The following is a 27897-nucleotide window of genomic DNA, read 5'->3' as shown; positions in this document are numbered from 1 at the left end:
ACCCATTACGGGCATGTTGTTAAGTCGTACGAGTTGACGACTGTACTACGAGACCGGCTAATACGAGACCGACAGATACTCCAGTGTTTTAAATTAGTACAATCTTGTCAAGTCGATAAAGAACGCACAAAACGAATACAATTTAGAAATGCAGTTCGTGACTTGTCATGTTCGTTACGATCTCAGACAGCATTGAATTACGGCTTGGTTACGGCGTCGTCAAGCTGGTCATGGAAGCTCAACTTCTCATCAAGGAGCACTCCAAGATCCCTACCTCAGTTTTTACGCTCAAGTATACAGCTGTCTAGTGCGTAATCGTTTCGAAGCTGGTTGGCCAGTAGTAAGGCGTGAGGAACACTATCTAAAAGCTGCCATGATGTCCGTGTACACGGCATCGACCTGAAGGCCGTCCTCGATGGTTCTGTGGCAGAGGTTAACAAATTCGACGAGGTTCGAGGTAGTTGAGCGATTGGAATGGGTTTGGGGTCACTTTCACGTTTCGGATATTCTCATGATCCTGCAGAGTTCTAATAAGTTTAGGTCATACTCCAGGAATGAGGCAAGTCTAGTACCAATTGTAGGTTGAGATTAGCTTTTTTAAACTAGAAATCAATTTCAGCTTCAAGGTATAGAAGGAAGTTCAGATTCAGAAATGGTTCAAAATGTTTGCCAACCCTAGGACCAGGGGATCCAGAATGAATTCGGAATTAACTTTTGAGGTATCTAATAGGCATTCATCAAAATGCTACTAAAAGACACCATGTAGTCCTCTACTCATAATTCCTAGATCGTTAAGTCCAGATTTTGAGGTGTTGGTACAGTACAGTACATGAACATTGCATTTCTTTCATATTAGCAAAATGATATTATCTCAATCCCGCCTCCAATTTAGGTTTACGAATTTTATTCTGAAGCCATTTTGCATTGCCCTAAAGAAACCGAGTTCCGCAGGAAGTGATCGGCAGAGACCCAACTTAACTAGATACATCTTCATGTTAACCAGAGCACGACGGAATTCCGATAGTAGTACATAGTACGAATAGTGAATGAAACCAAAATTAACGTAAAGCATTACCTTAGCACTATCGGGACGAATCCAGAACAAAAGCCCATCCATTATTACTAACAGGAGCAACTAACAACTAATCTCTCGTTCCTTCTAACAACGAACGTACCCTACCGTCGCGTAACTCAGTACAGTCTAATAAGAACGAACCTACAGGCAAAGTTTTGTTTTCTTTTTTATAGTTCTCCACGGCTTCTTTTGAGACTGCCCTCCTTTCCTTTAGTACATTATTAGCACGAATTAGGTTCAATTAGTAAACGTTTAATTATTTCAATTTTTAATTCGCGTTTTCGACCGTACCAGTTCCAACGTGAACATTTGTGTGTGTGTGTTTTGTTTCTTTGTTTCTGTGGTGGTTTGTGTTAATGTGTTCGCGGCGTGTCCTCCTTTAGTGCTTTAAATAAAGTTTCAAATCCTCCATGCACGCGTGTTTCGTGCAACAAAGGGATGAATCTTCGCATCTCCTACAGATTACCCATGTACATGCTACATCACCTGTTTGCTAATGTGCGCGTGTTTAATGGTGAGTTTTTTAGGTGGCGAAACAGCAGAATTGTTTGTTTGTTCTATGCTTTTTCTTTGCTTCCGCTAAATCGTGTGCAAATATTGTGCCACCTAAATGACGACAATGACGAAGAAAAAAGCGCACCCTCACTCTATAGGCGTTAGAAAGAACCTGTTGCGTACAATCTAGTGTGCGAAATTGAATTGCGTTTTTCAATTGCGTATTAACAACGATCCGGCGATCGATGACGCGGCATCAACTTGGAGGAGAGTTGCATCAAACTGTCCCTTCTGTCCTTCCCGTTCGCCTTTCAACACGTGTAAATATTGTTCAATTCTAATCTAACAATTTATCTCTGAGTTCGCTAAATGTGTGTGTGTGTCTGTGCTCCTTCGCCTCAGAATCCTTCTATCCTACCATCGCTGCTCAGTAACTTGTCTTTGCTTGCTTGCTTGCTGCTTGGCTGACAGAATATTATCAGGCTTAACGTCGTCGCTTCGAGCGCTTCCGTTATGTACAATTGTTACGTTGTCATCCAAGGCTTGTGTGCTCCTTATCGTTGAAATCTAGCTGAGCGAGCGTTTTGACCACCTCGCCACGCTGTGCGGGCGACAGAGACTGACAGAGACCGACTATCGCATCGAGCGCTGCTTCCGGACAGTCCTAATAAAAATGATTAATAAAAAGGAAGATATTAAATCAGTCGTCTACAATGACAGGCACATCGGAAGAGAACTACTTACGCTTAATGATTCCTGAATTTGTGAGATTATTGCGTCCTTTTTCACTGCGTAGATATTGCGCAGCACGGTCGAGTCGGTACGCTTCTGGTTTTCCAACCATTCCACAGCCGACTCGTTTGCCTCCCAGCGGTATGCCTGATAAGAGAAAGGACACCATGTTTTGTACATTAAATTCCGCATTTTTCTATGCGCGGGACTGCATTTCGGGCATCAAAAACTTACCTCCGTAGCTCCCATATCCTCCACGAACCATCTGCGCAGCATCGATTTCGCCTGACCCACCGACAGACCTTCCTGCGCCTCCAGGATCTGCTTGATGAAGTGTTCCTCCAGCAGCAGCCGCCGCATGCGCCAGTAGATCCAGGTGCGCGAGTTGCGCCACGGCACGATTTCACTGATGCAGCCCTTCTCCAGCATTCGCTCGGGCGTATCGTGCAGGTCGGCAAAGTGTACCGCCACCGGATGGTAGTTCTGCAGCAGCGCGTTCGTCCGGGCTTTGATTTTGTTCTCCAGCTCGGCCACCAGCTCCTTGTTTTCACCCGCGGCAGCCAACTGGTTCTTGAGCTGTTTTTTTGACAATAGCGGAAGCATTAGCATTGAAGCAAGATTGAGCATCGAAAACAAAGCAAAAAAAGGTGATCACTTACCTCCAGCACGGTCGGATCGAGACGGTGAATGGTTTTCACAATGTCCTTCTCCTTGTACTTCACCTCGACGATACCTTCCGGCTCGAGCACACCGGCGCGCGATTCCGGATCGGCGTACGTTTCCATGTAGCGTGGATTGATGGTTGGATCCAGCACGGCCCACGCACCGCCCCGCAGTTCGGCATTCGGAGGCAGATAGACGATCACGGGCTGCTTGTACTCCCGCAAGCCGTCCACAATGTAAGCACCAAACTTGACGATCTGTTCGTACATATCTGTGGGGAAAGAACGACGGAAAATTGCATAAAGCGGGTGCATCTTTAAACGTTTTTAATTTAATCGTTACGTACCCTTCTGTCCGCCGGAGAATCCGCGCCAGTTGGCAAGGATAATTAGCGGCAGCTCTTCGCGCCCAAAGTCCTTGATCGCCTGCGCCGTCTTGAACGACGAATCCGGGAACCACACCTGGCCGGCCTGCTGGAACGTTTTCGCCTCCGAGTCCAGGTTGGCCGGATCGGCCGGTATGGTCACCTCGACGGTGCGCGTCTCAACCGCAATCACCCCGACCGGGATACCGCCCAGCTTGGCCCGACCCGTCACGACCGTCTGGGCCCACGGTTCCATTATTTCCGCGAACGTGCCGCGATCGAAGAAGCCCGTCTCCCAGTCGGACGGATTGGCAGGGTTGTACCGTCCCGCCAGCATCCAGCGCGGATCGTACGGTGCCTTGGTGGGCGTGAAGTCGATCATACGCTCGATCGGATCGCTCGGCGACACGATCGGCAGGATGCCGCCGCGCGCATTCGGAATGTACGACAGCCAGTGCAGGATCGTGTACACCCCGTCCAGGTCGAGCGTTTCCGTCTTGTGCGTGACGCCGTTGTTGTACATGATCTGGATGCCGCCGAGCTGATTGTTGGACGCGTACACCTTCCGGCCGAGCAGCTTGTTCAGCGCGGCGAAGCCGGTCAGGATGATGTGCGAGTTGTCGATCTGGATGACGCGCTGGCCGAGCCGCACCAGGTACGAGCCGATGCCGATCGTGCGGCACGTCACCATCGAGATCGTGACCACGTCCTCGTACGCGCGGGACGTTTCGCCCGCAATCATGCCGGCGTACCGGAGGTTTTCCACCCCGAGCCCGTCCGTTTTGCCGATGATGTCCGTTATCTTGTAGCGCGGCTCGCCCTCGTCCTCGATCAGTATCGCGCGCACCGAGTTGCTGTTCGCGATCTTGCTGTAATCGTCCGTGGTGAGGTACAGATACTTGAAGCCCTTCTCCGGCTCCTCCGGGTCTTCCCAGGCGACCTTGAACAGCGACTTCACCTCCTCGGCCAGCCCGATGCGGGCCCCACTGTTGACCGAGATGTAGATGCGGGGACACTTGCGCTGGCGCGACAGCTCGGACGCCTTGTAGAACAGCAGATCCTCCTGCGGCCCGAACGACCCGATCAGATAGGTCAGATCGTTCGCGATGACGATGATCTCGCGCCCGTTGGCGAACTCCGGCGTCGCGAGCACGATGCGCCACGCCACCATGCCGACGTTGTTCTCGCCCGGCAGTCGCTGGATCTCCTCCAGGGTGTCGCCGTTCAGCACCAGCTCGTTGCACTCGAGCAGAATCTTCTCCGGGATGCGGATGTCCTCGGTGGGGCGCGCCTTGGAGAACTCCTTCCACAGCCGCTCCGTCATCTGGCGGAACATGTCTGGTATGTCGTACACGTACGTCGTGCCGTTCGACTGCGCCTGGAAGCGCTTCTGCTGCAGGAAATCTTTGGTCATGTACGGGGACGAGATGGGCAGGCCGTGCAGCGGGCCCTGTCGGCTACCGTACGCCTGGAACTTGATCACGTGCGTCTCGGGATCCGTCACCTCGGTGTACATGGCAATGTCGAGGAAGTAGCCGGAATCGTTCGCAATGCAGAGCCGCACCGAGGTGGTCGGCGACTGGGGCGTCTGCCGGATGACCATCTTCAGCTCGGCCTGCAGCACGCGCAGCTTCCAGAGCCGCGGCCCGTACCGCATCACCATCTTCGTGACCGATTCCTCGATCTTGGCCGGATCCATGATGACGGTCGGGACAAAGTTGAGGAAGATGTGGTTGCAGTCGGTGCGCTTCGCCTGCGGATGGGAGAACGCCACCTCCAGCTCGTCCATCGCCTCGAGCAGCACCCGTTCGCCCTCGTTCTGCAGGTACTCGAACGACGCCTCCTTGGTGATGAGGTCCGAGTGGCGTATGATCGACCGGATGAAGAAGCGGAAATCCGTCACCTCCTGGCCCTTCGGCACCTTCGCCCGCCCGAGGTAGAGGTGCATCTTCTGGTTGGCCGTTGGCAGCGCCTCCAGGTCGTACGTTTTCATGCGGTTCAGCTCCAGCTGGAAGGCGCAGGCCGGCTCGAGATGCCGGTAGATGCGATCCTCCTCGAACTGGTCGCGCGCACGGTAGGTGAAGAACTTCGGGAACTGTCGCCTGTGGAGAGCAAATGTAATTGTTTAATTCTGTGTCGTTGTCGCTCATTGGCGCGTAGCGAACATACTTTTTCAACGCAGCGAAGGTGATGCGTCTCACACGGCGGCTCAGCAGCTCCTCGCGGTGCAGATTGCAGAACGAACCAAACACTTGCTCCATCTGATGGTCCTCCATATCGCCCATGTCGCGCACGGCAATGCTCAAAATATGGATCGCATCCGACGGCCTCGCTAAAGAGAGTAAACCGCATAAACGTTAGCTTTTTTTTACAAAATGTCTGAATTATTTTAACAAAATAACTTACGTGCGGCAGCTTCACTCTCAACGACACGATTCACCTGATCGGAAATCGAAACGTTAATGGACGTGCTCATCCGGCGGTCCGAATCGCCCCCATCGACGGCCTCCAGCACCTTCGGATTGACAAACACCGGTGACGCGTAGTCCTCCAGCAGGTCCAGTATTTCGTCCGAATATTGATTGAAGTGCTCGAACGAATCGAACGCGGCCATGCAGCCGGTGCGCATGAACGAGTCCGGAATAGCGTCGGGATCGTTACCTTCCGAGCTGTGGAACAAAGCAGAATCGGAATTTAGTTCAATGTTACTTTGCTTCTTCAATTAAAACTCTAAATAATGCTTCCGTAACTTACTTGTATCGATTCGGATGAGCCGTCGGTAGCAGGAACTGGAAGTGCACCAGCGGCACCTCCCCGGACAGCTCGAGATGCTGCAGGCAGGTCAGCTCGTACGACGTGTACGCGCGGCGCACGTATACCTCCAGCGCCGCATTGCACACGGCCCGGTTCGAGTGGTAGAAGAAATCGTGCAGTATGTCAAAGATCGACGTCTCCGATTGGATCAAGCGCTGCAGGTTCTCCGGATGGAAGTCGTGCCCGTACATGTCGACCGCGGACAGGAAGATCGACTCCATCTGATTGTGGCGCAGCTCGTACGCGGGCTGATGGGCCGCGATCAGCACCTGGCGGGCGCGCAGCGCCACCCGCGAATGTTCCGCCCGGTTGAGCGACGTCAGCTCGCTCAGCGTAGCGGCCAGCTCGTCCGTCAGCCCCGGCTCGTTCGCCCACAGATGGTCGACCAGCAGCGTCACGAGCAGGTTCTTCTTCGCCACCTGGCTGTGGGAAAAGATCGTGCCCACCACCACGTCCATGTCGTCCTTGTGCTTTTCCCGTATCGCCGCCACACACTTGTCGTAGTGGCCGTGCTGGAACTGCGACTCGACCGCGTAGTACTGCTTCAGCAGCTCGTGCACTGCCGCCTTCATGCGCCCCCGAATGCCGTTGCGGTAGCGCTGCACCAGCTGCACGATGCCCTGCGTGGTGAGGAAGAACACGTCCCGGTCGGCCCGCTTCTGCAGCGTGGCCGCGTGGCTATCGATCACGCTCGCGATCATCTGCGACGGGAACTGGGCCAGCACGCTCGTAATGTTGCGCTCGTACAGCTGCATCAGCTTGCGGATCTTCTTCTCCACCGACACGGGTATGCGGCCCGAGATCGAGGCAATCACCTCCTGCAGCTCGAGCAGCGGCAGCGACGGGTCGCGCAAGCTGAGCATAAACTTTTCGATAATCTCGCGCAGCCGGGGCGCATTGTACGGGTCCGGCAGACAGTAGCCGGCGAGCGTATTCTCCAGAATCGTTTTGTAGCTCGAGTGGATGCGGTTCAGCTTTTCCGGTATCTGCACATGCTCGCTGACTGGCCACGGGTTCTTGTACGGCTGCGCCTTCGTCACGAGCGACGGATCGTCCAGCTCGAGGTGTCCGATGAGGGTGCCCGCATCCAGTACGGCCCCCGGGCGGCGCACAAACGTTACCGTGCCCGCCTCGTTCGCCTTCAGCGTCATCACCATCTTCATCACTTCGATTTCCGCGTACGCCTGGCCCTTGGAGACGTGCGCACCGTCCTCCACCAGCAGGCTGATCACCTTGCCGGCCGACGGCGACCGCAACAGCGACGGATCGTTCTCCTTCTCGAACACGCACGTCTGGTTGCCGATCACGATGCGGTACCGATCGACCTCCTCCTTCATGTAGGTCGTGTAGCTGGAGCCTTCGAGCGACAGCAGCATGCCCCCGTCGGACAGCCGGTGCACCTCCACCTCCTTGAACGACCCGTTCATCACGAGGAAGTACGTGTTGGGCCCGCTCTTGGCGGCCTGCACCTTGTACCGCACGCCCTCCGCAATCAGCTCCACGTCGACCACGTTCGTCAGCGTGTTGGCCGCCTGTATCTGGCCCTTCTCCATCGAGCCCTTGAAGCTGGCGAACGCATCCGTCACCTTGCGGTCGGCAATGTGCAGCGCACCGCACACCACACCGAGTATGATGTCCGGCTTGTCCGACTGCACCCGCTCGGCGATGAGCGCATCCAGCCAGGCCGTGTCGATCGTGTTGTCCAGGAAGCTGTTCGTCTCCAGCAGCGTGATCAGATACTCGACCGTCGTCCGGAAGTCACCGCGGATCGAGAGCTCCTTCAGCGCGATCACGAGATTTTCGCGCGCCTGCTGCCGGTTCTCGCCCCACGAGAAGCAATGGCCGAACTGCGAGTCGGCAAACTCGTGCAGCCCGCCGGACGCCGCCACACTGAAGTACCCCCACACGTTCTTGCTCGAGCGGAAGTTCAGCTCCTGCACCGTGCCCGAGCTCGGCTTGAACCCTTCGTCCGGATTTTCCGACGTGATGCGGGCCGCGATGACGTGGCCCCACGGCCGTGGCTTCTGGCTCGGACAGTCGAAGTCGATCACGGTGCTGCCCCACGGGCTCTCGCCGTACAGCAGCCGGATGTCCTTGATGCGGTACAGCGGCACGCCCATGCCGATCTGCAGCTGGCAGGCGGGCAGATTCACGTCCGCCACCATCTCCGTGCACGGATGCTCCACCTGCAGCCGGGGGTTCAGCTCGAGGAAGAAGTACTTGCCCTCCGAGTCGTACAGGTACTCGACCGTGCCCGCGCTCACGTACCCGACCATCTTCGCCAGCCGCACCGCCGCCCGCTCCATCTCCTCGAACACGGCCGGGTCGGCGATGACGGCCGGCGCCTCCTCGATGATCTTCTGGTGCCGGCGCTGGATCGAGCAGTCGCGCCCGAACAGGCTGATCGCATTGCCGTACTGGTCGGCCAGCAACTGCACCTCGAGATGGCGGGCGCCGCGCGCCAGCTTCATCACGAAGATCGGCGACCCGGGCACCTCCGCCTGCACCTGCCGGAACAGGGCGGGGAACTCGTCCGGCGAGTCGACGCGCCGGATGCCCTTGCCACCGCCGCCCTCGGACGCCTTGATCATGACCGGGAAGCCGATCTTACCCGCCGCCACCAGTCCCTGGTCGGACGTGGTCACGCAGCCGCGCGCAAACAGCTCGCTCGAAATCTTGATCTTCTTCCCGCTGTACTGAGCCTTCAGCTCCGAGCCCGACCACGGCAGTGTGGGAATTTCGGCCGTCTGCGCCACGATCGAGGACGCTACCTTGTCGCCGAGCGCCCACATGGCCCGTTCCGGCGGCCCCAGAAACACCAGATTCTTCTTGTGCAGCAGCTCCGGCAGCTTCGGGTTTTCGGACGCGTGGCCCCAGCCGGCCCACACCGCCTGCACCTGCGTGCGCAGCGCAATGTCCACGATCAGCTCCACGTTCGCGTAGTTGTTGTTGTTCGAGCCGCCCGGCACGGGCACGTAATGGTCCGCCATCTTGATGTACTCGGCGTTCGCCTTCAGGTCTTCGGGCGTCACCATCACCACGAACCGGACCGCGCGCTCATTCTTGAACATCTCGTACGACCAGCGGCGGATCGAGCGCATGCACTTGACCGCCGCGATACCATTGTTTGCGATCAGCACCTGCGGGGTTGAGAAAAGGAAAAGTGAGCAGTTGAGATGAGGGGCAAGCAAAACAACAACAACAACAAAATCGATCCGGCTCTACCCATCGAGCAATGGGAGCGATTTTTTAAACGCGCAAAATGTATTATTGTGTAATTAGTCGGTTACGCGGCGCACATGACGATCGCGATACTGTGCCGATCGCGACGCGGTGTGCAAACAGTCGGAGTGACGAGGCGGTTTTTCTTACCTCCCCCAGCCAGAGGGAGTAATGCAGCAATAAATTGCCCCGCGGCCCGTGGCGAGAATTGTGCGTGGAATGTCAATGCGATGTGTAATGTGTGGTTGTACCGATTGGATCATACTTTTTTAAAATGCGCCCGTAAGGTTATCAACGTTTTAGCACACGTTGTACTAAAAACCACAAAGCAGAGGAAAGCCTTCCCAAACGCTGGCTGAAGGTGATCGTCGACACGCCTGATGGAATGCTGACTAATCGAGCTTCGGACATGACCTTTAAGTGGCGATACATTTTCCCTTGCTCATGGTGTGCTCATTGAATCGAGGAAAAGTCTTTGCAAAGACAGACGCATTTATATGAACCACATCCGCAGCAGCAGCAATGATACAAGTTATACCATTAGTGGAGTTATTTTTGTTGAAAAGGTAGCAACCATTTTTTTCCATGCCATGCATTAATAACCGTAATTGCTCACAGCTACTACAATAAGGATGATAACTTGTACCAGTGTTCCTAACAGTCGCAATTACCGCGCTCGACATTGAGCGATAATCCTCCGCGAGGTGGTCGCAAAAATAAAGGGCCTTCCGTCACGCACACGTCATAAAATCATCCGACAATCGTTTAAAATTGGCAAAGACACGCTACTCCCATCCCTCCTCGGGGTTTGTGTTTCCATCGACGATCGTACCTTGTTGATCACACGCGTACCGTTAAATTTCTTAACGAACTCCTCCGTCGTCGATAGCACAAAGTCACGTTCCTGGCCACGCTGCAGTCCCAGTCCCGTGCCATGGGACATACTTGGCCTAAAAAGAAAAAAAAACGAAAACAGAAATGGGTTAGAAATCGATGTACAAACATATTTGCAAGTAGTACACAGCAAAACATTAAAAAAGAAGGCGAGCCCCATCCATCAAAGAGACCGCTTTTTTGGGGGAGTGAATAAGAACAGAACTTGGGTCAAACAACAACCACAACACTAACCACATCATCCATCCCGTCTCGGTTTGCGTTTCCGCACTGTGCCGGGGAACTACATCCGCATCCGGGCTAGCGAGACCGGGGTAAGGGAATGGAGGCTGCGCTTCATTGAGACGACCACGGCACAGCAACGTATCCAGCACGGTAAGAACTTTGCTGCCCGCTTTTGCGTGTTTCTCTTTCATTTAAAACTTTGTTCTTCAATTGGTAACCGAAATGGCGCAAAACAAAAAACTTAATTTGATTTGGAAAACTTTTTAGCACGTTTTACACTATAAGACATTGCACGGAGATACTGCAAACGGCTCGGTAGTAGCCCCGCCGCAAGCTTATCACACAACCAGCGAAACAATGGCAAGTTTCGAAAACAACAACACCGAAACGTCTCAGCCGAGGACCTTCCAAGCACTGTGGGATGGTTGCAAAATCGGTCGCTTAACAGACCAGCACCAGTACCCCACCCGAAGACCTCCAGCATACACACAGACACACAAACACATTTTCGTTGGTTCACTTTCGACTGGGTAGCGTTTCAAGGCAGTACCATTATTACGGTACCGGAGGTTCGGGGGTTGCCACCAGGCGCAGAGCAGGGGGAAGGCCCATCAATATGAGCATCTTTGCAAAGGGGCAGGTGGGCACAGGTGGGCAGGCAGGCAGCACTGTAACTCGTAACTCCGAGGCTGTTACGCTAACCGTCACTGTTGCACAAAATCTTCAAAATAGATGAACCGCCGCACGAATATGTGTACCGTGTCGTACGCGCGTACGGAGGGGGAAGACGAACAAGAAAGGGATGACCGTCGTCGGCGGTGCTTTTGGTTGGCTGCTGTCATTTGAAGGTCTGGTACGGTCGCACGGGCGGTTCGTTGGACCGTAATATCGAAACCGACTGTCTCTATCGATACCTTTCGGAGGTCGTTTGAGCTGATTCCAAAGCGTCAATCGATACATCTGGGGAGAGAAGGAGGATTTATAGCTCATGCAATATCTGCTAGCGACGAATATTGCACACGTGTTCAAGATGACGCTCATGATTATAGTGTAAAATGTACAAATGAGCAGAAAAATCTCGATCATGTTTAGAGCGATCGATTACATTACACACGAAGAAGACGTAAACTGGATGGAGACGAGCGAGAGCAAGATTTGCATAAGATTTGCCGGTTCGTACAAGGCGTTAACTGGTTCAATCCCTATCCTAACCCGTTTCTTTAGCAGTAAAGGCTGACTAATTAATTATCGCCGTATCGTTGTGTAGTGTAATTATTAAAAAAGATCCTATATATTATAGCAGGCCAGGAAAACGAAGGCCAAACACACCATATCAAGAAAAGAAGAATCTCTTTCGCAGACCAAACAAAAAAACAGTCTCAGGTTTATAAATTTCACAATGAAATGCAATCCTTCTCAAAAAACTACTTCCAGAAGGGAGGGATTATTGTTGATGCTTCTAAAATCTGCTTGCTTAATGAATCACCAAAAATATTTTTTTAACATTTCTTAGCATAACTCAACCAGAATTCCCACCGAAAAAAAAACCACAAATACTAACTTTAAACCACCGGACACGGACAGATGCAGCGTGTTGGCCAGCGGCACCTTGAGCCCATCGCCACCGGCTCCACCATCGTGCAGCAGGGCGGCGGTCGGGCCGCTGATGTTGCCACCAACTCCACCACTGTTGTCCTCGCTGAAGCTGCTGCTGGCGCTGGTGCTGCCGCTCGGGACCGCCGTCTCCAGGTTGATCACCGGCGGCGGCAGCGGCGGCGGCGGTTGCTGTGACGACGCTGCCATTATTTGCTCATTATCTGCGGTCGTGTTCCAGGTGCTTTCCTCACCGGTTTCTGCCAGCACGAATCGTTTGCTCGCTCTTCTCTTCAACATTATTTCCCGCGCGAGGGCGAGCAGCAGTACGGTCGAGCCCAACACTAGCACCACGGTGGTCGGTTTCGTGTTTTCGTAGCACCAGGACCACCACTCGCTGGCCACCGGACAACAGCAGCACGCAAGCCGGCTCACAGGCTGCCCAATATTTGCTTTTTTCGTTTTTTTTTGTTTGCAAAACTACACGACAACACGCGGAGCAGAAAGCCGCTTTGCTCGCAGCAAGCGACGACGATGCACTAAACCCCACTTTCGGCGGTAACTTGTTGTCAAGACACACGGACACACACGGTTTCCACGCAAGGGGCGAATGTATTGATTTTGCTGATAAACTTCTTCCGCTGATTTCCGAGATTGCTGAAGCGGCGGGTCAGACAGAGAGAACGAGCGAGAGAGAGAGAGGGCCCGTGTATTTCGCACCGGTGGCGTGATAATTCAATCACGGCAAAATCAATATCTTTTGCACTTTCACTACTATTTCGCTATCACCAAGGCGGCAAAGGAAGGAAGACACCGCACACAGACACACACACTAACACACACGGACACACAGACGATGTCCTTTAGGGGAAAATTGAACGATAAAATAAAACTATATGTTCCAGCAAGGGGAGCCAGCGGTGTGTCTTCCCACTGGGTCTCACAGCTCGGCACGGCTCGGCACTACATAAATCGATTGCAACCTGTCAAAGCCAGCTGACGCGACTTCTACCCAGTGCACCCTAGTAGGGCTGTGGTAAGGGGCCACCCAGGGAGAAGAGGTGCATTCGCTGCTAATGGAAGGAGAGGCACACACACAATGATTACACAAGGAATCTGACCTACTGTCGATCGCGACACGTCAACGGGGCGGCGCGATATTAACCGTCACTTTTAAATGCTGAGGAAAAAGTCCCTTTTCGGGCTGTTGTCGGTCGGTCGAACCTTTCTACAATTTGCTCACCAAACTGGCGAGAAATGCACCAACGTTTTGTCAGTGACACGTAATGCCCAAGGCTTCCGCAAAGCCAATCCAATCCAGAAAGCGCCCCGAAGGGAAAGCGGACACGCGTTCAACAAGTGCGCGGCGACGCTCCGGGCGGTTGTATCGCGTGATGTGAAAGCTTCTTTCGATTGTTATTGGGGGAACTTTTACATTTCGTTTTTGGGGATTTTTTTTTAAGCTGGCAAACGAAAGGTTCTTCCATCCAGTGACGTTGGAGCACGGTGGGTCGATCGCACGCGCAACGCGGATGTTCGCATGATGCAAACACAAGGCAAACCGGTCGCCATCGGGCCACATTCCGTGGCAGGTTGTTGTTACAGCGCTCGTGCCCGTCTTACATAATGTCCAACGCAAGGTAAGGCTATCAAGTCGACGGATTAATTCATGGAGAGCTTTGAGCTTTTTTTATATTTTTGGCTCTATCTTAAGTGCACTTTTAAGTAGATCAGAGAGCGATCGCCCGATCAAACCGGATGAATGACGCGGTTGTTTTAGTTTCTAATTTATTCTTTCAGTGGGTTTAGGTGAGTTTTCTATGCTTTTGTTGTTTCTCTCCACTTATACAGACACAGACACATTTCCGTTTTTTTACGGAAGCACTCCAAGATGTATGCCAAATACTTCCCAAGGTCTCACACGCCACCGTTGGGGCAAGGTGAAGATGAGCTCTAAGACGTTGCGCATAACATTGCAAAGACTGAAAAGCTCTCACAACCACACACACACTTACAACCGGTTTTGGTCTGGTTGAGTTTTTGGTGAAGATTGTAAGCATCAACCTAAAAACCGTCCAAAATCAGGTCCCAAGTTTCACCTGACGCGTGTGTTAATATATTGGAGACGTCGCGCTTCGGCTTCCTATGGACGCTTCCATCGAAAAAACAACGGAACGGGCTAGTAACCACACCAACAAAAAAGCAACCAAAGCACTTAAACGACCCGAAACTTTCTCTCACCAGTACGCGCCCCGTACGCGCCCCGTGGCCAAACCGGCATGGAATACCGTTGCAACCTTAGGTTCCGTTAGTACTGGGCACACAGACACACAGGCACACGCTCCAAGCATTTCAGCTTCAAAAACAAATTAGGCCACATTCCGTACTGGTGGCCAGTCCCCCGCCCGCCCGGAAGGGATTGAAAAGCAAATTAAAGGTTTAATTGTCTTCCTGCAGAAATTGCATCCCGGGGGAACTTGCGGAATGCTTCAGGCTGGCTATATGTCAGGCAGCAATCGATTTAGGTACGGCGTGCATAACACGAACGACGATAATGACCACATAAACACACACACACACACAGTATAATTATAACCGGGTGGGACACTTCAGCTGTAATGACGGTGCCACGGAAAAACGCACTGGAAAACTCAAAGGCTTAGGCTTTATTGCATCACACGCCACGGCGCCACGCCACACCGCGGCCACTGTAACATACGATGATCCAAAGGGCCACACTGGTACTGTGGTTTGTGTGTAATGCGCGCGCGCGCCTCTATTTTCGCCACCAGCAGCCTGCCTTTGGGCCGCAGTACAGTTCCGGCACACTACCGAGATTGGCCACGTTTCACTCACAACTGATCGTTGAAGTCACCGAACCGAAAGTTCGGAGCCCCAGCTCAACACGGCGATAGAGAGCGAGAGAGAGAAAAAGAGTGAGTCACGCCGCGAAACCGGAAAACAATCAAAAGCGCGAATCTCAACCTGCGCGATCCGAAAGCTTCGCCATGTGGTGTGTGGTGGGGCGATGTATTGGCGTGTCGAGTGTAACTTGAGATGGAATGAAAACAACAGACGATATAAAAAACCCACACACACACACTGAGTGGTTCGTGGTTCCCTAAAGCTTCATTGAGAGAGGCTCCAAAACGGTGCGTGAAGGTACCGAAATGTGTTCCAACTCGTGGAAAAAAGAGAGCTTAATTGGCTGAGCGGCTGTAGATGGTGCAGCAGCAGCAGGTGCATATGTGTAGGCTCTCCACTCTCTAGGTATGCACGCGTGCACTTGCCGAGCCTCGCACAAGGTGGTGGTGGCTCACACTGTTGCACGCTCCCTTAGTCGGACGCAGAGTTAAATGTACTTCAACAGCAGCGCAACCTTCACGTGTGTGAAATAAACGTTGATATTGCGAGGCAAACTGCACGCGTGAATCTAATCGAACCGTGTTCGTTTATCGAAATCACACGCATCAAGCTTGGTGAAGGTTTCGCACTAAAGTAATAAGACGCTTATCGACATTGATCAGTCCATTTGAATTTCCTACAGGTATCTTCCATTCTTTGATCAGTATTTTGCGATTTTCATCAAATGTTGAACTTCCATTCCCAAAGCTTGATCATCTTTCCAGAAGAATTGTTGAGATCTCCAAAACGAGAACTATTAACGTCATTACCAAAGGCGAAAGATCTTCGCAACAAGTATCTCCGTCATTACATGCACAAAAACCTATTCTATCATTTCAAGGATAGAAAAAATAAGCTTAAATTCTGCCCAAAAAAACACACTACAAACAAAGAACGCGTGAACGATAAGAAGGCAGAAAAAACCGGACGACACTTTAGCAGACAAATTGCTCGGCCCAACGAAAACACTACAAACTTGCGTCATTAAGCGGCATGAGTCTAAAGTCTAGCCATGAGTTTCGAACGTACTTCAGTGTCTCAACCCATCCAGCGTCATCATCATCATCACCGCAGACAGTCAAATAGAGCTGGTCGCGTCAGCGCGCGTAAATAGACTTGGGCAGGCGGTAAGACAGGTAAGAGCAAAAACATCGAACCCTATTTGCACAGTTCGAGTACACACAGCACCCGGGCAGTTCGTACCTTTTGATGGATTTTTTGGTTCCTTTCGTGTTTGAATCCGCCTCACACCAATTACCAAAACATTGCGGACAGTGAATTAGCATTGGCACAAGTCAAGCAGAACGAATGCCGGATTCGTCCGCGGACCGCGAACAGATTGCGGACGGGATGGTTTCGATACATACGCGCAAGTGACCTTTGTTTGGTGGACACATCTACTAACCAGAATATCGCACAAAAAAGGCATATTATTCTTAGCTGCCCCTCACACTCACAAATCGACAATGGTCCTTACCTTAAGCGGCGCCTTTTTTCCGTCAGATTCATCTCGTAGGACGAAACACTGCGCAGACCGCTGCCGTTCTCCATCGTTTGCGGGAACGCATCGTTTGCCTCCAGCTCGTCGTCCAGCTGGCTGTCCTCCTCGCCGACGATGAAGCTGGCCCGCTCCTGCCCCGAAGCGGCGCTGCTGTTTTCCTCGCCCGTCGTTGCCGGGACCGAGTCGGTTGTGGTTTCCATCTTGATATGGTTGTCGTTCGTGTCGACGGATTCGGTCTCAGCGCACCGCTCCTGCCGACCGTTTACCAAGCACGGACGGTCCTGGGGACGATTCGGTCGCTTCTGCTTTTGCTGCCGGCGTGGTTGCGGACGGTCGTAGAGGAAGTTGGCGTTCGACACGGACACCTGCTGCTTGAGCTGCTGTGCGACCAGCTCCACTGCTGCCGCGTCAACGATCGGCTGAGCCTGCGCGGAACCGTTGCCGTTCGTCAAAACTCCGATGGGTGGTTCTGTGTCACAACCGTCCGCAGTACTCGCGTCACCTGAAGCGACCGAAAGAAGACGAAACAAACACCGATTAAGAATATGAATTCAAATATTAAACAGTAATCTCAAAAGGTAGAAAATCATAATTAAATAATTATAACAAACGTACAACGGAAACACAAGAAACAATGACTCAAAGCAAGAGCGAATACAAAATGGTTTGGTTAAAAAGGGGAGGGACATAAAAACCTACGTACAGGCTACCGTCCCTGCTTTTCCGCGTGGTTCAGTAGCGGCCAGCAGTACGGTTACATTTCGCACCGCACCGTGGCGAACAACGGGGGACGATCCGGTATCGTCGGTCCACCAGTCGTACAGGAAAAGGTACGCAAACAGTATGACCCCGGCCACCACAAGGTAGATCATTTGGGCGACAGCAGTGTACGGCTCAAACCGTGACCGTGCGTACCCTTCGCACTTGCAGCGAGGTCAAATTGGACAATTCAAGCAATGCAAATCGTACGGAACACGGCCGTTTGTCAAGCGCCCACTGAAACGATACACTTCCAGCGCCGTCAACTCACGCCTCACGACTTCACGATGACGATTCGGAAATCTGTGAATTGAAGGGAATGACGTCAAAGGTAAATCGCAGTGTGCTTGCGGTAGGTATCGTTTTTGCTTGGGAAGTTTTGTTTGATTACAATTTGTTGTAACTGACGTACAGTTTGGTTTTTGTACAGTCGGCAATGTGTGAGAAAAATGGCATTGAAATCAGTAAATAATAGTACAGTAGGTTAGATTTTACGTCATTTTTTCTAAGTAATCAGGAAGCTTAACAAACTTAAGCGTATTCCTATTTCTAGAGAAAGGCTGCATCAATTTTGATTAAATTTTATTCAACGAATGGTAAGCGCAAATTAATTCCGATTCGAGATAATGAAAAAATCTTCGATAAAAGTTTAAAAATCATAAATTTGCAAATTCCCTGAAAGATTCATTTATTATGAAAAACAAGAAATTAACAAACAATTAAAAATTCCCGTAGGATCGTGTATTTATGAAAAGGAAGTTGTGAAACATAATTTGTGGAAGGAATTATAGAAGGAATATATAAATATTTAGTAGCTATATGTGGGTATATGTAGAATTATATTCCCCCTTATAACTTCAGTTTCTGGACGGTTTAGTATAGTAAGAGTTCATGAGTTTTGTCTATTCTGTTGTACAATTTCTATACATGTAGCAACTGCATTTCTTTCGAATGCAGCATTTTATCAATCCCATTAATTGTATGTTTTATCATGGACCTTGATACCTAACCCTCTGTTGATGTTCTGTTGCTACCAATCCAAAAGCCACTTGGCAAACACTTCTTCACGCCGCTTCAGCGGTTCAAAGTTGAAGATTTGAAAGAAACGAGTTCTACAGTTTTTTACTCAACATTTGGGCATTTGAGTGTTTATAGAAATATTTTGATTCTTCGCACGAACACCACATGTTATTTTGGATGCCACATCTATTGTCTTGAGTTGGTCTAAAGTTCGTAAAGCCGTTTTCGCAACATTATACAACGGATAGCCGATCGGAACGCGAAACACAAAGCATATAGTATTTTTCTGCTTAGAAAATCATTTTGTAATTTTAAAAGCTTATTTTAGCTTTAGTGGGGAGTTTTTGCACTTAAAATTTGATTTTTAACAAAATTCTGCAATATCCAACTAAAACAAATTATTGGATGAATAATCGTTTTATCGAATCGAAAGATACAAATATTGCATTTATGCTCCATTGCATTTTGTGATTTGCAATTTTGATCAAAAATCCTACCCCTCCCCCTACCCCAACAAAGTCAAAAATCATTGGGAGGAATTCCCCCCGTTTAAAAACCGCTGCTCGAAACCATAAGCATAGTGCCAAATTTAATAATAATTGACTGATAGTTATATACAGCATAAATTCTTCATATTTGCTGAGTTTTGCCGTTTTCTTAGATTTATCTTAGATTAATCTTGACAGTAAATTTGTAAAACAAAATATTCAAATTATTAAAAAAAAACTATTCCTTATTCCTTATAATTTTTCATTGAAATTTCATATCTATACATTTTTAGGTAAGATTCAAACAACATCTACAAGAGTTACATGAAATGGCATTAATGGTATATTCCCAAAGATACTATTTTACTATAAAAAAGGTTATCCACGTAACGCTGACATCCTTTATTTTCAATATTTATGTTATTTTATTGCTAATGGACTTTAAATGCGTCAGTATTTTTACATTTTGGAACAACATGTTGAAAATAAAATCCAAAATATTCTCCAAAGATGTTTAAAAACTCCAAAAAACGAAATAATTCTTGACCAAATCATGTGTCATGTTGTTAAATGGTATAAGTTTGAACTGTAAATCATTAAATAAAATCTAAAAAAAGTTACATATATTAAGCAGTAACAATAGAACCCTTAGAACACAATGAAACTTAAACATTTTGCACGCTTTCTACACGGTTGATAGCTCATCTTTGTTCACGGTCAACAGGATTGCCGGTCACACGATACGACGCAATGATCAGGCCACTCAGCAGCTCCCGTTGCAAAAGCAAGTGTTGATGAAGAGCGCGAGGTCAACCGGGAGTGACCGTTAATCGAACAGGATGATGAGGGCAGGCAGATTGCACATTATGTAACGGACGTTAGACCATGACCATCTACCATGGATGGTTGCTGCGATCGTGAGGAACGTTCTAATCGATCGATTAGCAAGAGATTTTCTTGTTGCTTTAAAACAATTTTCCTTGTACCAAAACGAAGAATCATTCTTCTCACAACGACACACACACATACACCAGCACGATATAATGCTCAGATGATTTAACACATATTAAACCATCGCAACAATTCTACACGCATTAGCGATTAGTTACCCTTCAAAGAACACCGATATATACAGCGGAACTTACAATTCCGTTAGATCACTTTTGTATCATCCAAAGAAACAACACACACACACACATACACTCACTTCCGCAGCAAAACGGGTACACCAAAAACTAGCCGACTCGTTAAGCTTGCCTACCTTTGCTCGAGAAAGCGGAAGACCTGCTAGACTGCCACCTTAACGCAACCAATCCGCTCGCGACGCCGGCTCGAGCGAAAATGATCTAGTTAAGCGAAAGTTTGACCGACCGGCATTGCCCGGGCCGAGAGATTGTTGCCCTGTTGCCTAGCAAAGGTCGACCGTGAAAACAATCCGCCCGGCCGTCCCGAAGCGTGATTTAGAGAATGTGGATTGAGTTTTCAAGGCACGGAAAGGTCGTGCCCGCCACATGCATCACAGCCCCGATGACGGTGATGGTAGCATGTGTCTTCCAACCGATGCGTGCACTTCCATTGGGTCGAGAAGCATGTGCTCCCGAAGCATTAACCGTACGAGTGTGTGTGTATGTGTAAAGTACAGTTTTATTGTGAACAACTTCTATCGGTAGTGCACGGCCGCCCGTCCTGGGATTGGGACACGATCGACGATCGACGGGCTAATCGCGTCGGAGGTAGGCATCGGTTTTCACCTATCGCGACCTTCGCCTGTGTGTTTGCCATGCCGCGTCTGCCATCAACGGTGGAAAGTGACTTCCAGCTGGTCCTCCGCGGATCTGGACAGCGGTCATCGTCAGCAGTTCAGACATGTGCCGTCGCGAGCTGCTGCCGTCAGCAGGGCACTGATAAGGCGTGGACGGTAGAAAAATGGACCAAAACAGTACCGAGCAGATCCTCATCTTCTCCGGTTGGCAGGGCAGCTCAAGGTCGACGCGTTAAAAAATGGTACGAGGATCTAGATTAATTTCTTGGATCTATTTTGTTTTCAATGTAATATACAGTAGGTACTTGAGAGAACCCATTTGAGGATTTATTCTTTATACGCTTCTTCTTCTTCTTCTTCTTTGGCTCAACAACCGTTGTCGGTCAAGGCCTGCCTGTACCACTTATGGGCTTGGCTTTCAGTGACTAATTGATTTCCCCCCATAGCAGGATAGTCAGTCCTACGTATGGCGGCACGGTCTATTTGGGGATTGAACCCATGACGGGCATGTTGTTAAGTCGTACGAGTTGACGACTGTACTACGAGACCGGCTCGTTTCTTTATACGCTTATAGGTACGAAAAGATTCATAATATTAATCAGCGTAGAGTTAGGCCTCAGGAATCTTTGGTATAGGTTCATTAGTATGAACCTTCACTAGTGAGTGAATCAATTTCCGAATAAAATTTCAAATTTCTTTAAGATTCAAGAATTCTGAATGCATCTCTAGTGATTCATGAATATCCTAGTGATTCATGGATATCCAAAGTACAAAGTATGTATCTCTAGTGATTCATGAATATCCAAAGTACAAATATTCATGAAAAAGAATCAACGATTCGAATGTCATCAAAGACTCACGAGTTTTAGGGAATGTTACCCAAAATTACGTGGAAAATTTTGACTATTTATTAACTAATAGTTCGCACTATTTGCTCTGTTACGCTCTCTTTTCCTGAGACGTTATAACCACCTGACAGCTCGATTCCGGTACACTTGGCACAGAAACCGGATCGATTATGCAAACCATTTGTGACATGAGGATCGACATGAGGATCGTTAAGACTGTCGCTCATTTTTCAAATGCACATTCCATTCAAATTGAAAGGCAAAACGTCGCAAGAAACAATTTCCTTGCGTTTGTACTTTGGTCATGCCGGTTGCAATGTTGACGTTCAAGATTCCACCCCAAGATTACAACGCCACAAGATCGAACCAGATCGATCGAACGATCATTGTAAGGTGATCGTACGTATGGTTCAATGAAGCAAGCCTTGTTTTGCTGATTTACTGATACGGGAAGGACGATAAAGCACACACTGATTCTTTCAACTCGAAGAATTGAAACTGGGAAGGCCAACTTCTTCATCGCAACAACAAAAAAACAACGCCCCAGAAGGTCTGTGGTCGCGGACAAAACAAAAACCAAATCAGGCGGCTTTAAAGTACAGCAGCAACAACAAACGGACACCTCGTTTTACCTCGTTTCATTACACTGTTCGCACGAAACATTGGTTCGCCACTTTACGTACGGCACGCGATTTAAATGCACTGACCCCGGAGGTTTATTACGTGTGGTCGCTTTTCTTAACCTTCTTAAACCGAGATCAACCGACACTGGCAGGGGATTTTGCCCTCGCACTGGGCAAGGCGCAAGGACAAAAAAACCCAACAGCAAGCAAACGGATCGAACGTGTTGCAGAGCGCGTTCACTCACTACACAGAGAGTAATGCTTCGAAACGCGACTGACCGAAATGGGTCTTTGCTGGTGGGTCAGAATGTCCGAAAAAAATCGTTACACCCCTCCCAAACTGACCAATTACCATGTGGCAGTCGGGTAATACGCAAATGAGCTGCGTACGCTGCGATGCAAATTGTAACGGTCAATAGCACGTACGAAGAAACGATTCAGGTGTTCAAGAAGCAACCGTTCCGAGCGCAAAAGCGATTTAAAACATTTGCGATGGTAAATAGTTACAACATTCTTAGCCTCTTTGGTAGTGACACTGCGCAGAAGCGATCCGTTCCACGTGCTGGATAAGCTGGACGTTATTAAACCTCTTCTAATTAAAGTTAACTAATTCATCATCCCATTACGACATCGTTTCCAAGCCGCCTGCGAACCTATCTAGGAGCATGGCACATTTGCGATTAATGCGCACGCTGGTAAGGCAAAGGGAAGCTCCTGCCCATATCAGCTGATTGCCATTTTGGTGATCGCTTTCTTCTTCTGCCACCACCACCACCACCACTTGACAGTCGCATTTGCACGCCGAGCTCGGTTCGCACCCATCGCTGGAGTCTTATCGCGAGATGGCAACACCACACACGCCAAAGCTAAGCTATTTCGCCCCACTCGCGACCAGACTTGCGGGGCTCTGAGTCCGCGGCAGGGCACAATAGAGACGGGGTGGTTTAAAAATTCTCTCCCGCCGTCGGTGGCGTGATTCGTACCATCATGATAACAAGCACTATTATCTCCTTCACGGGCTGCAAGCTCCAGGGCATGCACGAGAATACACACACACACAGACACACTTTGGCACGCACGGCAAGAATCAACACACTGCGACGCACATACTGGTGTTCTTTTGACCGCGGATTGTGTGCACGTTAACTATCCAAATTTGTGATTGATACTAATGTGTGAAGCAGCTTTGCGCAAGAGGCTGCCCACAATGCAGCAATAAGCCGCCTTACCCAACCGGCTTATCAATTTCCGGGCACAATGTTTGCAATGTCTTCGCTGCGAGCGCGAATTAGATGGCGTGATGCGTAACGGCTAATACCGGCCACGGGGGCGGCTACGCACCGATGGCGCGACACTTACTTAGCTGCTGGTGCGTCTGACCACTGTCGCTGACCACCGAACCGGACCTAGACCAAAACGCTCCCGTTGTGCTGCCTTTGCGCTACTTTCACGGGCCACGACTGAGCTGTGGTCGATCGCGCTTGGTGCCGATGAGGCCCGCCCGGCCGGCCGTAACTCGCAAAGCAAAGCAAAAACGGTTCGGTTCGGTCCTCTATCTATCTGGTCGGGTTTTTGGGCTCGGTCGACACCAATACCAACTTCGCTTTCCTGTATTTAATCGCGAATAGGGCGACATGTGCATGTCACTTAATCGGAATTGATTTGCTTGTTTTTTTTGATTTTTTTTTTTGCAGTGCATCGATTACAGTTACTTGATATAATGCAGGGTGTATCGCGTAGAAGAAAGAAAAAAAATCTCAATTATCAGCTGTTATGAGTGCATTAATGATTGCGCTCGTAAGCCCTGCACATACTTAAGAATTCAAAAGCTATCCTTCTGCTTTGGTGTAGTGACAAGCTGAGCCTATTCGATCGGTATAATGGCTTTTCTTTTTCTTCTTCAGTGGCACAACAACTAGTGTTGCTCTGAGCCTAACCAATTCGCTTGTGAATGGGATGCGCTATTATCTGTCGCTTAATCCACCTCTAAGGTACGTCTGATCCGAACAGCAACCCAGTTGGAAATTGAATCACGTCCGTGTTAGTAAGATCTAGAGCGTCTATCAGAGCATCTTAGGTTTATCCCTTTGGAGGACTGACATGATCCATATTCTCTGGGTAGGCGTTAAACGAAAGTTTAGCTTTTTAAAGTAAAATAATAATATGAAATAAATAACATAGCTTATCGGTCATGTCCGTGTTAGTAAGATCTAGAGCGTCTATCAGAGCATCTTAGGTTTATCCCTTTGGAGGACTGACATGATCCATATTCTCTGGGTAAGCGTTAAACGAAAGTTTAGCTTTTTAAAGTAAAATAATAATATGAAATAAATAACATAGCTTATCGGTCATGTGTAAGTCTCTTAAAGACGGATTAAATCTTATCATGGAAAACGGTTATCATTTCTTGTATGTCTAAGTGTCGCACTACAATTTTGTGTTTGTTTCTAAAGTCGAACTACAACATTTTTAATTGTACGCTAACTACTTAATTTAATCAGAAATTATTGCAAACCTAAAATCAAATGAGTTATATTTTTATATTGTTCATTGATTTCCTATGAATTTAGATTGCACAATTTATGAATATAATATACATTCTAACGCTATTTTAATGATCGTTTTGATTATTCTAATTTCTAACCGGTTATAAATTATTGTAGTACATACTAAATGTTGAACAAACCTCTAAACAATGCTAACTAAACGTAAGATCTATACCCCGTCTAACTGGCAATAACCTTAATGGACTAGATTTATAAGATTTTTAATTTAAATGTAAATAAATTTATAAGTATACTATTCAATTAAATACAATGATTTAATATAGTATTTACTACAGCGTCGGAAAATTCCATACAGTAATTGTAATCAGATATATCCTTACACCGGCATATAGAGTTGGCCTACAGGGTTTTTCAGGAGTTCTCATAGCTGTGGTACACTGTACAATGTGGTACAATGTAACGGGAATTAGACTTCATAGCACTCTTGTTGGACAAATCTTATAGGAATTTCCAAGGAGCATGTCCAAAAAGGTTGGCGATTTCCAACATATGGAGTTATTCTCCCATAAGAGAGAGTCAAGGAAGTGTCCCACGACGATGAAAACTCCTTGGAAAACCCTGTAACATTTCGGAGATATTTTCTTACAATGAGAAACATATCCATCGCATCCGTGTCTTATTTACATTCGATGAGACACATAGCCAAATGGTGGCTTTATCCTGTGTGTATTTGGTGAGTTTGGTACTTCCATGGGTTGAACCCCAGAGAGCCGGTTTTCCATAACGAATGTTTACTACTATACGGTAAGATTAAAAATTAACTAAAAAAGGAAAGAAAAAGAAAAAGAAAACATTATGTATCCACAAACTAAAGTGCATTAAATCTACTGAACCTTACACTTACACCGATTCTACAGCAAAAACTACAGACTTAAACCAAAGAATAAAATATGTACTAACTTAAATAGTAATGTACTTGGAATGTAAATATTCAAACTAATTACAATCTACTGATTCTATACACCCATAAATGTATTGCTATGCTACCTATTGATAACCTTCACCAAAACGAGTTTACAATTAATCATACTGCTTTTAATTGGAAATTATTTATCAAATCAAACAAATTATTGCTCAAATTAAATATACAGAAAACATAATTAAATATTTTGCATATAAAATAAGCTCTTCATCAAATTTTGACTTTGAATATATCCATTCAAACATTTGTGTATTCACATAACCACCACCATTTTTTAAATATATTATTTTCTTATGCTTTTCAAAAATCAGTATACCAGACTAGGTTTAAAACAAAATGCATCAAAATATAACAGAAAGAAAAAGTCGCAACAGAAACCAGAACGTAAAAAAACGCTTTTTCCCGCGATCACCAATAAGATCATGAGCTGCCTCCGGTTCTTGTTCCGATCCACGTGCAACGGAATGAAAACAATCCACCCCCCCCCCCCCCCCCCCCCTCAAACTGTACCACCCACCATTGCCCTGTCCTGAAACTAGTTGGAACTGACGCGCACATCCACTAACACTGCAACTCTGATGCACATGCACTGATGGGTAGGTGATGGTTGGAGTGAGGGAGATCGATTCTGATAAGGTGTTTATTTTCACTTTGTTTACTATTTACACCACCTACAAAAAAAAGAACCGGTAACGGCGAACACTAGACGACAGATGAGTGACCTTGAAACGCACGCACACCAGCGCCACCAAGCCCAACGCGTTGCAAAATAGCTGAGCGTGTGCGGGTGTGTATGTGAACTTGAGAAGCACGAGAAGTGGACAGAGCGACAGTGGTGAATGCGTGAAAGAGTACACAGGCTGTCACGTTGTAAATGGAGAGAAAGAGAGAAAAAAGCAGTAAGAGAATAACAACACAGTACGAGCGCTGGTGGTGGTGTGCGTTGCACAATTTGCGTGTGTATTGTGGCCGGCACTTTTGGGCACAGTGGGAGGGGGTGGGGGGGACTTTCTTACAAGCCGCCGAGGACCGTTAGCAAATCGTCGAGAGGATTGGGGTGAAATTGTATCTCGTTTATAACCCATTTGCACTACACTACGGCGCACTATTTGCGGTCCACTTGAGCGCGCAATCACTGACACGGGAGAGGGGAGCTGCAAAAACGACACCAAAAGGGGCACGACAGCACGGCTACACGTTGACCCCCCCCCCCCCTCCCCCCATCTAATTTCCCCTTGACGTCAGAGAGAGAGCAAGTTTGGCACATTCTGGTCGGGGCTGGCGAGCGAGAGTGCGCGCAGATGCCCATATCCATGTTTGATCTGATGACGCGCCGCACGAGCATCGTACCATCGGCTGTGATTGGTCGAAAAGGCTGAGCCCATATTAATTGGGCCCAGAGAGCAGTGATGCCGTCACGCGGGTGCAAGCGAGCAGCCGCAGCAGCGGGCCCCACCGCGGTGTCATCCTGCGAACGGCAAAGAGAGATACCATGCCCAGCACATTCCTTTCTCCCCTTCTCCGGGGATGCTTCTCCCGCTCTCCATCCACACTAACGGGGTTTTTGGTTGTGCCGCGGGGCGAGGTGCGCTATCATATGGCGGCGGCATGCCCGATGACAATCTGAAGCGTTGCGCCTATATTTATTGCCCCTTCTGCACCCTCACCAACCATTTATACACCTCAAGCCGCAATTTGTTATCACAAAAAAGCAAAGCGAAACACACACACATATATAGAAACAATCGCACGCACTGTAATGGAAGGGGTTAGAAAGGACTACGTACACTTTTCCATATTTTCTTGGGCACACGGGGGACGCGCCTATCGAGCTTCACACCGGCCGCCTGTGTGTAGGGAAGGAAAACCTGCCTCTTCACTCTTGGGTAATCGATTTTCCTCGGCTTCCTCTGTAAGATGTAGACACACACACACACACACACCCACACTCGTGCGTTGCCCTTTCCGGGGTTTTTCACCGCCCGGAACCGCGTAAGGAACACAACAACAACAAAAAAGGTACACTTTTCCCGTTTTATAATACTGCTCTCCACAACCTTCTGCAAGCCACAAAGGGCACACACGCACACGGGTCACGGACACGACGACAGCTCGGAATCAGAAAAGCTTCATCTTCAGCACCAGGCTCGCTCTTCTCTGCGTGGTGTGGGTCCCGTTGGAGCACGCCGAAGAAAAAGCTGGCACCGCAGAGCTCGTCGTGGTAGACACGGAATTTTATTTGTTTTCCCGAAACCGTGCCTGACGTTTTGTGGGAAATGTCAAAATCCTCGCTCCGTTCGTTTGGTCCGGATCAAGTGCGGCAGAGACGCGCGTACTTCGCTGTCGGAAAGGGATTGATTGTGGGCAAATGGTTGCAAAAATCCGCTCAATGTCCTCGCAACGGCGTAAGCACAAGTCCACAGACC

The 27897-nt window shown here is 48.9% G+C and overlaps 1 protein-coding gene across 6 annotated transcripts; it reads right to left on the bottom strand.

Moving 5' to 3' along the window:
• Positions 1-887: 887 nt before the first annotated feature.
• LOC120951129 (acetyl-CoA carboxylase) lies at positions 888-27884 on the bottom strand. Of its 6 annotated transcripts, XM_040369666.2 has the most exons (12): positions 23342-23480; positions 17186-17544; positions 16459-16984; positions 10198-10315; positions 6084-9283; positions 5736-5998; positions 5499-5661; positions 3312-5431; positions 2962-3236; positions 2537-2878; positions 2315-2449; positions 888-2234 (listed from the first exon to the last, which is right to left on the bottom strand). In XM_040369666.2, exons 2-12 carry the CDS (start codon positions 17352-17354, stop codon positions 2103-2105), a joined length of 7443 nt encoding a protein of 2480 aa, XP_040225600.2. In that variant the 5' UTR covers positions 17355-17544; positions 23342-23480; the 3' UTR covers positions 888-2102. The 6 variants fall into 6 exon arrangements, with proteins under 6 accessions (XP_040225600.2, XP_040225602.2, XP_049462734.1 ...); XM_040369668.2 differs by lacking the exons at positions 17186-17544; positions 23342-23480 and adding an exon at positions 27259-27884; XM_049606777.1 differs by lacking the exons at positions 17186-17544; positions 23342-23480 and adding an exon at positions 22966-23035.
• Positions 27885-27897: the final 13 nt, after the last annotated feature.

Source organism: Anopheles coluzzii, chromosome 2, assembly GCF_943734685.1.
Source record: "Anopheles coluzzii chromosome 2, AcolN3, whole genome shotgun sequence".
NCBI lineage: Eukaryota > Metazoa > Arthropoda > Insecta > Diptera > Culicidae > Anopheles > Anopheles coluzzii.
The sequence above is the reverse complement of the archived record's forward strand: the minus strand, read 5'-3'. Positions and strand labels throughout refer to the sequence as shown.

Bases quoted from the DNA above. Each gene is read 5' to 3' on its own strand.
- LOC120951129 (XM_040369666.2), bottom strand. From the start codon at position 17,354: ATGATCTACCTTGTGGTGGCCGGGGTCATACTGTTTGCGTACCTTTTC. The intron at 5,999-6,083 runs GTAAGTTACGGA...TTTGTTCCACAG, and splicing joins GCTCATCCGAATCGATACAA to CTCGGAAGGTAACGATCCCG. The intron at 2,235-2,314 runs GTAAGTAGTTCT...CATTTTTATTAG, and splicing joins AAATTCAGGAATCATTAAGC to GACTGTCCGGAAGCAGCGCT.